Below are 14,292 nucleotides of genomic sequence, written 5' to 3'. Positions count from 1 at the left end.
GGGTGGGGAGGGGTGGGGAGAGGTCAGAGGGGGACATACGAGGATGATTTTAAAGGATGAATAAGAAAACACCAGGCAGAAAGGAGGGTGTGGTGTGGTATGGTGTGGTGAAAGGTAGGGTGTGTATGTGTGTGTAGAAGGCCTAGCATGCCTGCCGGAGAAACTGGACATTTTCCCTGGGGCAGTGGGGAGCCATGGAGGGTATGTGAGCAAGAGAGGGGCTCAGATCTGTGCATTAGAAAAATTCTAGGCCTGAATGGGGGCAAGACCGGCAGGGGCAAGTTTGGAGCCCACAAGGCTTACAAATTGAGAAACAGAAGGCAAGAGAGGATGGGGGACCACCCCAAGGACATCCAGCCAGTGTGAACTCAGGCCTCCTGGGCTCCCCGCCAAGGGGCGGAGACTTGGCAGGGGCCAGAAAAAAGTTGCCAGCCAGCTGTGTGCCATCTGCCCGGCTGCTGCTGGGGATGGGGCGGGGATCTACCAGCCATTTCCAGCGGCTGCCAACGGCTGCGCCACAGCCACCCCTGGACACCCTCTGCTGGTGAACAGAAGAAGGAACTACAACTCACAGCGGAACTCGGGACAGAATGCCTTGTACGCATGCGCATGCCGAGGAGGCGCCGCTCGCTTCCACCTGCTGGTACCGGTGAAGAACTACATTCCCATGCCGGCACGGAAGCTCACGCTGATAGTTCGCAGAAGTGGAACTACAACTCCCAGAGGCCCTCGCGGCAACGCAGGTTTTTTTTTTTTTGCTGTGGGAAAAACTACATTTCCCAGAAGCCTTTGTTCTGCCGCGGCGGAGCCTATGGGCTGCGGAATCGCTAGCGGCGGAGGCGGCGTGACCCGCGGCTGGACATGGCTTCCTCAGCCGGGTCTTTGAGGATCCTGTGGAGCCCTGCCGGCAGGTCGGCGGCGCTGCTGGGGGGCAGGTGAGTCTTCAGGGGGATCTCTCTCCAAATCTGGGAGTGAGAGCGGAGTCGGGGACTGGCGCCTACTGTTAACCCCCCACGTGACTGCCAACCCCTTGCGCATTTATGGTGCGCCTTTCGCATCCAGGCACTGTCGTGGCGCGGATCGGGAAGCCGAGGCCCAGAGAGGTTGAGCGCAGCGCCCGACGTCACACAGCGCCTTCTCTGACCTTTTCCCCTGTTTCTCTGCTCTCGTAGGTGGCTCCAGCCCCGGGCCTGGCTGGGGCTCCCGGACGCCTGGGGACTCCCTACTCCGCAGCCGGCCCGGGGCAAGGCGCGCGGGAACGAGTATCAGCCGAGCAACATCAAGCGCAAACACAAGCACGGCTGGATCCGGCGCCTGAGCACGCCGGCCGGTGTCCAGGTCATCCTTCGCCGTATGCACAAGGGTCGCAAGTCACTGAGCCATTGAAGAGCGCGACACCACCCGCGGGACCCCCCCCCTCCCCCCCGCCCCATGAAAGCGTTTCCCTCGCCTTAGACCTCGTTTGGCGCTTATTTTTTTGCGGGGAGAAGGGACGACTCGGACGTGAATGTTCTCCAAATTCGGGGGCTGGTCCAGGAAGAAGATTTAGGGTGAGACTGGAAGAGGGGCGGGGTCAGACCTTGCCAAATCCCTTTTTTTGCTTTTGAATTAGGAAGAACTTCGAACATACACAACAGTCCACAGAACAGTACAATGAATGAATGGTACGCAGCCCTGACCACCAGCAGCTCACGACTCATTCTAATCCCTTCTGTGTTAATTTCATACAGATCTCAGCATCCTTTAATTTGTTCTGTAAATAATTCAGAACGTATCCCTTGACGATAAGGACTCATAATCCCAACACTTACCACACTTAAAAAATTAGCTGTAATTCCTTAATGTCATTAAACATCTAATGTTCAAATTTCCACTCGTTTTATATATAACTCGTATAGCTCTGGGAAGCGGGGGGAATGCCGGTGAGGGGAGGATTGAGTACTCTATCTGTCCCAGAGGATGGACTGTGAGACCTTGAACAAGGCCTTGGCCCTCTGAGGCTCATTTGGCGCCTATAAAATGAGGCGCTTATCTCTCCTTTGCTGTTTTGCTGGAGTAGTAATACTATGAATGGCAGCTCCCAGTTAGTAATTTATCCTAGATGCTGGGTATTTGACAGATTCTTGCTTTCACGGGGCTATCAGTCTGGTGGGGGAGTGGATTCCTACCCAGGCAGTTTTGACATAGAGGGGTCAAGGCTGGGAAGTGGGATTGTGGGGGCTCTGGGGAGAGGGAGTCCAAGGGGTCTGATTTGACCCTCAGGGCATTGGGGAACCATGGGAGGTGTTTGAGCGATTGTCTGAGTGGTCAGCTGAAAGATCTTCAAGCAGCTGCTGCAGGAGCAATCTCACCAAAAAACCAACACTATAGGATAGTAGAAGTGCTCCATAGCGTTTCCAAGGAGCGGCTGGTGGATTCGAACTGCCGACCTTTTGCTCAGTAGCCGTAGCTAGAGGGGCCGAAAGCCAAAGTTGGGACCCCGGGAGCAGGCTGAAAGGGTTACGGTCCCAGTCGTCTGTAGGTCTGTGAGACCCCAATAACATCTTTCGAAATAAGGCTCTCGCGTAGCAAGGACTCACAACAGAAATGGCCTGCGAACTTCCGGGACTACAATTCCCAAGAGGCTTCGCGGCGCAGCCTCCGCCCACTTCCGGATTTTCCCTTTGCTTTCAAGACTCGGGCGGGGTTTTGCGCCCTCAACCGAACCTGACGCGAAGGGAGGCGTGGCGACCAATGGGCGCATGACTTCGCCGTATCTGACCAATGGGAGCGTGCAGAGCTCCATATCGCGGGGGTGGGGCTAGAGAGCGGACCAATGACGGGGGTCCAGCGGCGCCATCAGACTGGGCTGTGCCGTGGCTGGAAGTTACTGTGCAGCGGCGGCTGAGAAGGCAGCTGTAGTGGCGGTGGCGGCGGCGGCAGCGGCGGCGGCTGAGGAGGCGGCGACGGCGGTGGCGACGGCGGCAACAGAAGATGGTGAGTGCAGCCGTCGGGCCTGTACCCCTCCTCCGCCCGACAAAATGGCGCCGCGAGCCAACCCCCCCATCCAGTAACCCCTGAGGCCCCCTCACTGCTCGGCCCGGCCCCCTCAGGCCCAACCCCCTCGGGCCGACCCCGCCCGTCGCACTCACCTCTGACCTTCCACCCCAGACCCTGCCGCGCGCTTCCGCTGACCCTGCCCCAGCTCCTTTCTAGACCCCTGACCCTTTTCTAGGCTTTCAGGCCTTGACAACTCATTCATTTCCGGGTCGCGGCCCCCTCCGGAAGTCGCCTGGGATGAGGATGGGGTCTACTGAGAGCCCTGGCTCGGGCCTTGTTCCCGGCGTGCCGGGCCTGGGCCTCTCCAGTTCAGGAGGGTCTGGGGGGCCGGCCTGGTGGTAGCGGTGGGGGAGGGGTCTTGGCATCACGACATGGTAGGGCAGTGTAGCCAAAGGAAGTGCGACATCGCGTGCCGCTTCGGTCCTCCATAGCCAGACCCCGCCCCCGCCATTCCGGGCCCATCATCCTCTAAGAGGGAACGGCTTCATCTCCCGGATTCCCAGGCCCCGTCCTGTTAAACGGAGACCACTATGGTCCAGACCACAGGGTTGTCACCATTTAGAGAACTGACGTCGTAAAGGGCTTACGACCGCGACTGTTCAATAGTCTGGGTGACTTGGGGTTGGTGACACCCTCCTCAGCTGTCTTCTCATTCTGAAGTGGGGGTAAGAATAGTGCTGACTGGTCGTTGGGAGGTGTAAATGCTCTCTATGCCTCTTGAATGCCCCGCGATTTGGGTCTGGGGGCTGTTTGAGGTTTGGGTTCACCATCTGTAAAGGGAAACAGTGACCTGGCTCCAAAGTTGTGCTGAAGCTCTCCATTTGGCACTGTCAGGCATCCCCATGGCCTACAGGGGTGGCAGGGAGTTTCTCAGGACAAGTGAAGGCCCTGTTGCCCCTGACCTAGGGCCCCAGCCCACATCCCTCAGCATGTTGGGGGGCGGGCAGAGGAGGAGAAGATGGAAAGGTGGGTCCTCCAAACATGGGCCACCCTCGATTCCTCTCCTCCATGCCCAAGCCACAAGAAGTTTCTGTTGGCTTTGTCTCCAGGACGCACCCTGGCTCTGACCACGTCCCCCCACCCTGGTCCAGCAGGGCCACCTCCCACCTGGCTGCCTGCCCCAGCCTCCTCCCTGGCCTCCTTGTCTCGGTCTCGCCCATCGTTAGTTGCCATTAAATCGATTTTGACTCATGCGACCCCACGTGTACAGCGTAGATCTGTACCCCATAGAGTTTTCAAGGCTGTGACCTTTCAGAAGCAGATCACCAGGGCTTTCTTCTGAGGCACCCCTGGGTGGGTTCAAACTGCTGACCTTTCAGCTAATAATCTAGCAGTTAACCATTTGAGCCACTCAAAGACTGGCAGTCCATAATTCACCCGCGGACCAGAGGGAGTTTTTAAAGACAAATGAGATTATACTGCTTTCTCAAATAAAACACTCCTGGGGCTTTCTATTGTAACCTGGATGAAACCCCAGCTCCCCCTGGGCCCACAGGGCCCTGTGTGGCCCAGCCCCTGCTGCGTCTGTGACCTCATCTTCCCCTCTGTGTCCCCTCCCTCTGGGAGCTCCAGCCACACTGGCCTTTCTACTCTTCTCACCTGCCAAGTCCTTGCCACCCCAGGGTCTTTGCACCTGCTGCTCCTCCAGCCTGGAATGTTCCTCCTGTGATGTCACCTCAGGGAGGCCCATCCTGACCAAGGGCACCCACACCCTTCCTCTCCTGGCCCACTGTTGCTTCTCATTCCACTCTGATGGCGCTGAGTCTGGCTCAGTCAATGGTGGGTGGCCCACACAGCAGGGACTGGTACACAGATGTTCGTGGAATTTGTTGAGGAAATGATGGTTGGGATTTGACTGGCTGCAGTGAGGATGTCCCCTGTCTCGGGACCTTGTTCTCCAGCTTACCCCGTACCCCAACTCCATTAACGCCTTCTGCACAAACATGGGGCACTGGTGGCTGCCTTCCAGGGAGCTCTGTGCTGGCTCTGTCCGTAGGTTGTATCTGGAGACTCAGAACAACCCTAGGAAGTGGGCCCTGTGTCATGGGGGACAGCAAGTCTAGAAGATCCCTCATCCCGGTCACACAGCCAGGAAGGGGCTGAGCAACGGCTGAGTGTGGCTGTAGGCTCCAGCTCCACTCTAGCCTGGCCAGGGGCCTGGGTTGAGTCAGCCCTGCCCTGCCTTCTGCCTTCTGCCCTCAGGGGGTACCAGGAAGAAAGGGGGACATGTCTGCAGGTGACCACACTGGGGTGTGAGCCGCTGTGGCTGAGGTTCCCAAGGGGTTCCCAAGGTGTGGGGAGAGGGCAGGGGGAGGGGTTTGAGCCGTTTTGAGCTGGAGTTGAGGGGTGGTTGGTGGGTGTTCCTGTGTGGAGAAAGGAGCATTCCTGGAGGTGGCATGGTGCCGGAGTTGTGGCCAGAGGCCAGCAGGGCCAAGCCAGGCCAAGGGCTGAACTGGGTCCTCAGGGCCCTAGGGGCTGTGGAGGGGTCTAAGCAGGGCAGACTGGGACAGGGACTTCTCCTCATCTTTCAGGTATCAGCTTATGTACCCCCAGGCTGGCCAGGCCTCTGCCCCCTGCTGACCTGGGATCCCTCTCCTGGCACTGTGTCCTTGAGGCCACTTATGCTCACCTGTGTGGTTCTCTGGCTCACATCTGTGCCCCACCCAGTGGGGGCCCCTGAAGCCCAGAGAAGGTCTGTGGTGGCTCCCCAGCACCGTGCCATGTGGATGGGGCCTGAGAAGAACTTGCTAATTGGGTGAAGCTCGCTTCTCATCCAGGGCTGAGCTAGGGCTGGGGTCCTAAGAGGGAGAGGCGTGTTCAAGGTGGCCTCAGGCTCAGGAGTGAGCTGCTGCATGGTAGCAGTTACTGTCCACATTCCAGCCATGGCACCCCTGGCTGGGTCTCATGGAGGCAGGACATCACTGCCCCCACCTTCCCCTGCACAGCATCTCCCTGTGGATGAGTTTCTGGGCCTCAGGGTGGAGGTGCACCCCCGAGGCTGCCAGCCCTTCCTCTAGCCGAGTCCTAGACTGTTGATGCAGCCTGCAGGGCTCTGCAGCCCTTGGTTTGCAGGCAGGGAAACTGAGGCACTGGTGGGTCACACAATGGGAGCAGCCTGGCCTCAAAGCAGGTAACCTTGGATGAGTGACACGTGACTGCTGTGCCTCAGTTCCCTTGTATGCGTGATGGGTGACACTAGCTCCTGCCTTGTCGGGTTCAGACTCTGTATGGGGAGGTATTCAGGAAGCCCCCTGTCCAGAGCGGGGCACGCAGGGAACCCCACACAGACACACCCCTCCCCTGGCATGCCCAGCCCGGCCTGGCCTACAGCCCCGAGCTCTCTGGCTCTGTTCCTCCCTGAGGACCCATCCCCTGGCTTGCCTGCCTCAGTTTCCCAGAGATGGCCTTAATTCCTCCCACTTTGTGTTGAGGCTCTGTGAGAGGGAGACACTTCTACACAGAGTCAAGGGCCTTTCCACTCCAGGGTCCCTTGTGGGCTGAGGCTTGCCGAGCATTGGGGCAAACTGCCAACCTTTTAGCTAGTAGTGCAACAGTTAACCATTTGCACAACCCAGGGACTTCTTTTACAATGGACAAGTCTTTCTCCATCCCCAAGTCTCTATTGAAGATGGATTAATGGAAACTTGAACCAAGACAGCCATGCTTTCCTAGGGGCAGGGTTAATATTTTAACACTGTGACTGTGTTTAGGGCAGCCAGGGGCTCCTCTGCTCATAGACAGTCCTGTCTGCCAGGGCCCAGGGGCTTTTGAGGTAGGTAGGTGGGGTCTGACTCTTCTGGGTCTGAGTCTTCCTCCTGCTGTTAACTCACTGTGTGACCATAAGCAAGTGGCCCACCCTCTCTGAGCCTTGGTGTCCTCACCTCTCTCGTGGTAACAGACTATCATGAGGACCGCATGGGAGAAGCCATGTGAAGCACTTACCGCCCTTGTTGGTTGTTTTTTGGGGGTTGTGACATGTCCATGCTGGGTGATGTAAAAATGGTGTAGAGGCAGCATCTGACCTCCTGTAACTTCATGAGGAGGAAGGAAAATCAAGATCAACATAAGCAGGCCCAGGCTGATTCCTGTGTGGCGGAGGTCAGATGTACCTCTACCCTCCAACCTTTTTACCAGTTCTGACACCAACTGTCCCTCCCACAGCACCCTCCACTTCTCTGCTGGGTTCGATAATTCATTGCAGTGGCCACGCAGAACTCACAGACAATACTCACAAATATGGGGTTTATTAGGGAAGTAACAGGTTACAGTTCAGGTTCAGGAATGCTCAGGATACAGTTCTTCATTCAGTCAGGACAGCCTTTTCTCAGCAAGCTTTGGCCGCTTGGCCTTTGCCCTGTTCAGGCAAGTGTTGCAAAGCTCTTTTAGCTCTGCCGATAAGTGCTTGGAGGCACCCCACTCCACCAGTAAGCTTCAGCCCAAAGGCGCTCAGTTCTCTTGCCCCAAGGGTTGATGAGCCTAGCCACTTATCTCTGCTGCCAAGTGCCTGGAGGCACCTCACTCCACCAGGAAGCCTCGTGCCAGAAGTCACTCAGCTTTCTCACTCTGTGGGCTGGAAAGCCCAACGCGCCATCTCCTGCCAGTCTGCTGGTTCTGCTGCCACCTTTTCTTTGCCACTTCCTGCCGTCTCTGGTTTTACAGCTCTCCCTCTTCGCTTTCTGTGTGATAGCTCCTCTCCCTCTTTGCATGTCTCCCTTTAAACCTAGTAGGATGGCAAAACTGACCAATCCCCTCATCAGGGTTCCATATACCTTATTTGCATGGTCTCACCCCTACAAGGGTGCTATGCACCTTGTTTACATTATTAGCAAGCTGTTCAGTTTTCTTCCTGGGCTACAAGCATCTCATTTGCATAATCCTCACCAAGTCATTATATGGGACTCACAAAGACGATGGCTAGAAGGGCCATATTAAGTAAGTCACTGCACAGCAGGTGGCAGCTCCAGGGTACGTTCCGGAGAACTCATGCAGGAGAGAACAGGAGAGAGAAGCCTGGCTGCTGCTTGGTTGCTGAGGGCCTAGTTTCTCATATGCCTTTCCCCCGTCTTCTAGGCCGATTTTCTGAAAGGATTGCCCGTCTACAACAAAAGCAATTTTAGCCGATTCCATGCTGACTCTGTGTGCAAAGCCTCGGTGAGTGTGTGTCTGGGGGCTGCAGGGGTTGGGGGGCTACCAGGTGGGAGGTAGGCTTGGGGTGGGGCGTGCACCCCCTGAGCAGGGTCTTGGCAGAAATGGGGGCCACTCTGCAAGCCCAGCCTCTCCTGAGTTCCTGCTGGGCTGCCTACTCTCTATGAAGGGTGTGAGGACCCAGCTCCGCCACGCTGTTAACAGACCCTTTCCTGCCCTCCCACAGAACCGACGTCCCTCAGTCTACCTGCCCACGCGGGAGTATCCATCCGAACAAAGTAAGTGTCCTCCGTCCATCCATCTGTTCTGGCCTGGCTGCCCAGGGGTGAGGCTCAGAGGCTGCACAGGCATGACACACTCAAGCCTCTGCCTAGGCTATGGACTTGGTTCCGGTTCACACTGGGGTGACTGCGTCTGGGTGCCTAGTGGGCAGGGGCCGTAAAGGAGGTGACTGAAGAGCCTCCGTGAGGGGCACTGGGCTGGCGTGCATGCGGAAGACTCGTTCTGCTCCCGCCCTTGGGGACACCTGGACTCCCTGGGACCCTCCTGGTTTCCACATGCTGATGTCAGACCTAGCTCCATATGACACCTGCAATGCCCTGCAAGTCTGCTCTGCCCTCACTGACCTTGACCTGTTGCCTCCTGTTTCACACACACCCCCTCGCCGCCCTTCATGTCTGGTGTCCCCTGTGCCAGCTCCATGCCCAGGACACAGGATCACTCATCCCCACTGGGGAGATGGGTGCTGTCAGCAGGGCAGGAGCAGAGGGTGGCTGGAGGCGGGCAGCCAGGGGACAGAGCTGCAAGGTGGAGAGCCACAGGGAAGGCCTGAGCCCACACGGCAGAATGGCCCCAAGGTGGTTTGTCATGGTGGTGTCTTTTTCTTTTAAATTTGAATAAGAATCCATGCAGACCTTGTGGCTTGGGCATTATGGTCTCTATGGCAGCCATGTAGATTAGCAGTCCCATTGGCATGGGGCCTGTGAACAGTGGTCCCACTTCCCCACCCGGGGATGGGACCCTACCCACAGCATTTAGGGCGGGCAGGGCAGCCAGCTTAGGCCCCTTGTGGTGGCAACTCTGGGTTTTCTGGAAATCTCCTCCAGGGCGGCTACCCTGAGCAGGGGGTACAGCCACAGAGGGCTGGATCCTTGCCAGTTGCGGAGGGCATGTCCTCCTTGCCAAGCACCCATCCTGGGAGGGCTGGTACAGACAGGGATGGCAAAGGGCTGCCTCAGCTACTCCCTCGCTGCCTTTCCTGTGACTTCTGTCTTTCCTCCTCAGTCATCGTGACAGAAAAGACAAATATTCTCTTGCGCTACCTACATCAGCAATGGGATAAAAAGGTGAGGCCACAAGGTCCGGGTGTCGGGACTGGGAGGACTGGGTGCTTGAGTGGGGCTTTGAGAGTTGAGTAGGAGTTCTCCAGGTGCTTAGGGAGTAGAAGGATCATCCATCCCAGCTTAGGGAAGAGCTATGCTAAGCTAACCAGGCTCTGGTGCTTTGGGAAGGGTGGTGTGCAGTGTGCTGGGTGACCAGGCTGGAGGCCCACAGAGAGCACGTGATGGCAACTTTAGTCCACACAAGGAGGTGCAATTGCAGTGAAGGGTCTCCCTTCTGTGCAACTTCTGGTGCCTCTCCCCACCTGACCCCACAGAGCAGGCCTTTCTGAGACCCGGGATTTTTCTTTTTTAAATTGAAGTCTCCATGTGTTTCTGCAATGTGGTTAGCTTGTGTTTCCCCCTAACAGTGCACATGGGACAGTGACCTCCAGGTGAGGCTGTTCAGTGGCCCCACGACGAAGAGACTGCTCAGTAGACACCCTGGCCCCCTTGTGCCCCGCAGACCTCAACTCCCACAGCGGGGAGAAGGCAGCCCCTGGGTGTCCTCAGACCAGCGGAGCAGTAGGCCCACGGTGTGGGGGTGGGTTATGGCAAGCCGTGCTGAGCATGTGAAACACCTGTTGCAGGCTGCAAGCCTTGGGGAGCTGGAGGGGACTGTTGGGTCCAGGGGGAAGGTTCATGGCTGCCCAGCCAGACCTGCTCATGATGGCCCTGCTCACTGCCCAACCCCGTGACCCCAGCTGGGCCCCCTGTGTCTGGCAGAGCCTCCCATTTCCCCATCTGCACACAGGGCTGGTGCCTGGGCTCGGGTCAGGATTTCAGGGGCTGTCCCAACTCATAACCCCTCCCCCCTGTCCCCCAGAACGCCGCCAAGAAGCGAGACCAGGAGCAAGTGGACCTGGAGGGCGAGAGCTCAGCGCCCCCTCGCAAGATCGCACGGACCGACAGCCAGGACATGCATGAGGACACTTAAGACTTGCACTGCCCTCACCGCGCCTCCTGTCGTGTCTGCTCTGCGCCATGCGTCTGTGCCCGCCCCGTCCCACCCGCCCTGCCCACACCGTGCCATCCACACTGCGTCCGCCCTCCTAGGAGCTGATGTATTTATTTTCCTTGAGTTTTTATTTATGCTGTAAAGTGTACCCAGCGATGGTTAAAGCGGACGTCAGACCCCATAGCGTGATGTTGGTAGATGCTTTTTAAAAAAAACAAAAAACAATTGTTATTTTCACCACCCAGCTCCCTCTCCCCGCCCCCCAGTTCTTCTCACAAACGAGAGTGTAGCCGAGAGGGTGGGGGCCAGGGGTCCCGGCCTCCTGGCTTGCAGGGACAGCCAAGCAGCCTTCTCCCCCACCCGCCGGGCTGCCAGCCCAGGCCTTTAAGATGCGGCCTGTTCTAACGTTCCACTGGGGACTCTTCTGGGCCCAGACCTCGCTCTGAGCGTGCGAGAGGGGGCGAAGGAGGCCTTTCTGGAATTTTCTCTTCAGTCATTTTATCATGGACTAGTGCGTGCTCCGTGTCCACCCCAATAAAAGGATCTTTCCTGTCCGAACTTGCGTCTTTGGGAGGCATCTGATTGCCACCAGGAGGAACTGAGAGGGGACCTCCACCAGTGCCGGGGACCAGCTGGACTCTCCCATGGGCCTGCTGCAGCCACCTCACTCAGAGCCAAGACCTGCTGGACCTGCTCCTTTTCCTCACCTGCCCAGGTGTCCCCATGGACCAGGGCACTCTGGAAAGAGTGGATACCGCTGAGGACAAAGCTGTGGCTGGACACGGTTCCCAGGACACTGCTAAGCAGGGTTGCGTGGATGGAGACAACTGGCCATACCTGTGTGCCTGCCTGTGCAGGGCCTCTGGGGTCTCAGGACCCCACCAGTCCCCCACGGTGTGATGACTGCAGACGGCGTTTGGCCCGCAGCCCCCAGATCAGAGCAAAGGCCCGTCCAGTGGAGCTGCTTGTCATGGACGTGATCGACGGTGTCATGGTGACCCCTCCTCAGCTGGAAGGGTTGGGTGTGGGGTATGGGGGCATTTGGACCCCAGGCTCTGGGGAGAAGGCACCTGCAAGCATGGGGGCAGTGCCACTTTTCCTGCCCGCCCACCCACCCCAGTAGGGGATGCAGGGAGCCAAGCAGTGTGGACAGTGGAGAAGGTGAGGGGCTGCTCCATGAAGCGGAGGACCCCTGGCTGGGAGGGGTACCTACCCTGGGTTATCACTGTCAGGGCCTGGAGTGCCAGCTCTCTGGGAGTAGGTGGTCCCAGGTCCCCCAAGGCTGACCTGGCCAGGTGCACCCACCCCAAGGGCTCCCTTCAGGCCCAGGTATGATGCCTGGGTCCTGCAGTCCCACTGGCGGCTCCAGGGTGTGCGTAGAGAGACCCTGGCCTCCATTAGCCAAGAGGGCTCAAGCTTGCTGGAGGTGCTTAGACTGGAACCACCAGTTCCGGATCAGTCTGACCCTGGCAGGCGCATGGCCTTGCTGCTTGTTAGTGATTGAGAAGATGGGGGCCAGAGGAGCAGGGGCACCCTGTTCTTCCTCTCAGCTGCCCTGTGCCCCGCGAGCCCTGCATCCCTGTTTGAGGTCTCCTGCTGCCATCTGTCCATGGCTCAGCCACTTCTGGGGCTGATGCCATGGAGTGGTGCCCTCCCAGACCTCACTGTTAGGGAGCTAACCCTTGGATCTGAGCCTGCCTTTACTCACACACCATCCGTGTCTCTCGCTGCCCTCAGGATAGAGCCTGTGCTGGCCTCTGCCCACCTCCCTGCCTCTTGTGCCCCCATCACCTTGTTCTCCCCCCACCACTTTGCCTCCCACACCTCTGTGCCTTCGCACAGGCTGTGCTCTGCCTCCAGTGAACTCCTCACGGTCCTCTCCAGAGTGCCCCTTCCTCATGCCCTAACCCTCTGGCCGGTTCCTCCAGCCCAGCCATTGGCAGTGGCTACAGCAGACTCAGAGTCCTTTGCCTTTGGGTGTGGACTCGTCTACTTCTTCCAGATGACAGGGTTGGAGGTCATGTTACCAGTTCAAGACATTGGGTCGGGGGAGGGGAGCTTGTGTCTGTCCCTGGTACCCCTGCCACGTCATCCCTTCCCCATCCTGCCTGGTGCCTTCTGACTCTATACCCCATGTTCTTCCCACTGTCCTGGGTTCTCAGAGGGTGACCCAGGGAGGCGGTGTGCCAGGAAATGCCACCTCTTCCAAATCTCCTGTCCCCGACATAGCCAGAGAGGACCATGCAGCCCCTCCCCTGCTGACCCCAGGCCCTGGCCCCCAAACTTCCTCCTCGTGTTGGCAACTTGGCTTCTTGTCTGGGTTGCTGAACCCAGGCCTGGAGGCACTGCAGCTGCTCCCGGAGGGCCTAAGACTGAGGTTGGCCCCCAAATCTGGGCCACCTCATATGCAACAATGGCCTCGAACTTTCTAATTGTGGTCCTGAGTTCCAGTTCCACGGGGAGGCCCAAGTGTGGCCCGGCACATGCGAGAAAGGGGTACCTACCCTAGCCTCTTCCGTAGCGCTGACCCTGGGCACTGTTGAAATATACTTTTTATTGCATTTCTGCCGTTTTACAAAAATATGACAAAATAAATCAAAAACATAAATAATTGCCTATTCTGTGTGTGTGTTTTCTGTTGGCTTTGGGGGTTTCCTTTCATTTACCCTCCTCCTAAAGGACAACGGCAGATAAGAGTGGCCCTGGCCCTCAGAAGGGCAGCTGGCCCTGGGTGTGTATTGCATATGAGCTCGGCAGGCAGCGGGCTAGTGCCAGCCACTGGGCCAGCACACAGCCTGGGGGCTGGGGCTGGGTGTGGGCTCCGGAGACTGAGGGTGCCCAGAGGTGGGCGGTGGGGGCGGGAGGCTGTAGAAGCTGGCATCCCCTGGCAGGGGCTGCGGGGCAAGCGGGGCCCCAGCATGGGCACAGGGTGGGCACTCAGCAGTGGCAGCAGTGGCAGGGACCTGGCGGGGGACGGCACCCTCGCCCCCGCAGCCCCACGGCCCGTCCCACTGCCAGCAGCCGGTGGGCGGCGGCGTCAGAGGCCGGGGCAACGGCGGTGGTGGTGGCGGTGACGGCAGCGCAGGGCTCCGGCTGCGGTGGGCGCGGAGGGCAGGGGCACCCACTGGGGCCAGTGCTGTCCCTGCGGAGGGGAGAGGGGCCATTCCGGGGGGTGCTGCCTGTGCCGCCGGACCCAGGACCCTGCCCACTCTCCCTCCCGGGTGCACAGGCACGTCAAGGCCTTATTGCTTCTGGTTGGAGGCCGGGTGGGGCGTCTTTGTAGCACCCCCTGCCTCTGGGCACTAAGGACAGTCTGGGGAAGTTCTCCCTGATATCTGACCTAAATCCCTTGCGCTGTAGCTGCCACCTCTTGGGCTTCTAAGGGCTGGGGTTGAGGCAGGAGAGGAGGTAGGGCTGGGGGTGGTGCTGTGAGGGATGTGCCTCCACTCGGTGCAAATGTGGGTATAACCTGTAGCTGAGCTCCCCAGGCCCTGGGTGGGCAGCGCCAGCACGGCCTCTGAGGAAAGGCTGTGTGGAGAGGATTTGCATAGAGGCCAGGGGGTCTAGGCCCCCCAGAGTGAGCTGCGTGTAGGGTCTTGTGGGGGTGGGGGGACTCCCCAAGAGGGGTGCTTTGACGGGGTTTGGCATCCCTCCCTGGGGTGAAGAGGGTCAGGCACGTGGCTCCCAGCTCTCGAGGGTCCCCAGAGAGACTCCACACACCACGTCTCCAGGTCCCCAACCGGCACCACAGACAGGGGCGCTTCTGTCCCC

The 14,292-nt window shown here is 58.6% G+C and overlaps 3 protein-coding genes across 4 annotated transcripts in view; 2 read left to right on the top strand and 1 right to left on the bottom strand.

Annotated features, from left to right (window-relative positions):
* The first annotated feature begins 836 nt into the window (after positions 1–836).
* MRPL34 (mitochondrial ribosomal protein L34) lies at positions 837–1,859 on the top strand. The gene is made up of 2 exons (XM_004384410.2): positions 837–935; positions 1,173–1,859. The coding sequence occupies exons 1-2, from the start codon at positions 862–864 to the stop codon at positions 1,384–1,386; spliced, it is 288 nt and encodes a 95-aa protein (XP_004384467.1). The 5' UTR covers positions 837–861; the 3' UTR covers positions 1,387–1,859.
* Positions 1,860–2,844: 985 nt separating this feature from the next.
* DDA1 (DET1 and DDB1 associated 1) lies at positions 2,845–11,576 on the top strand. Of its 2 annotated transcripts, XM_023738754.1 has the most exons (6): positions 2,845–2,976; positions 8,110–8,190; positions 8,411–8,462; positions 9,469–9,530; positions 9,935–9,958; positions 10,390–11,576. In XM_023738754.1, the coding sequence occupies exons 1-6, from the start codon at positions 2,974–2,976 to the stop codon at positions 10,498–10,500; spliced, it is 333 nt and encodes a 110-aa protein (XP_023594522.1). In that variant the 5' UTR covers positions 2,845–2,973; the 3' UTR covers positions 10,501–11,576. The 2 variants fall into 2 exon arrangements, with proteins under 2 accessions (XP_023594522.1, XP_023594523.1); XM_023738755.1 differs by lacking the exon at positions 9,935–9,958.
* Positions 11,577–12,871: 1,295 nt separating this feature from the next.
* The window catches only part of ANO8 (anoctamin 8), a 10,328-nt gene continuing 8,907 nt past the window's right edge, over positions 12,872–14,292 (bottom strand). The window contains exon 18 of the mRNA XM_004384409.2: positions 12,872–13,663. Coding sequence (XP_004384466.1) covers positions 13,287–13,663 — 377 coding nt within the window. The 3' untranslated portion in view covers positions 12,872–13,286. The remainder of the gene's footprint in view (positions 13,664–14,292) is intronic.

This window comes from Trichechus manatus, unplaced genomic scaffold (assembly GCF_000243295.1).
Source record: "Trichechus manatus latirostris isolate Lorelei unplaced genomic scaffold, TriManLat1.0 scaffold00122, whole genome shotgun sequence".
NCBI lineage: Eukaryota > Metazoa > Chordata > Mammalia > Sirenia > Trichechidae > Trichechus > Trichechus manatus.
This window is presented reverse-complemented; position numbering and strand designations above follow the sequence as displayed.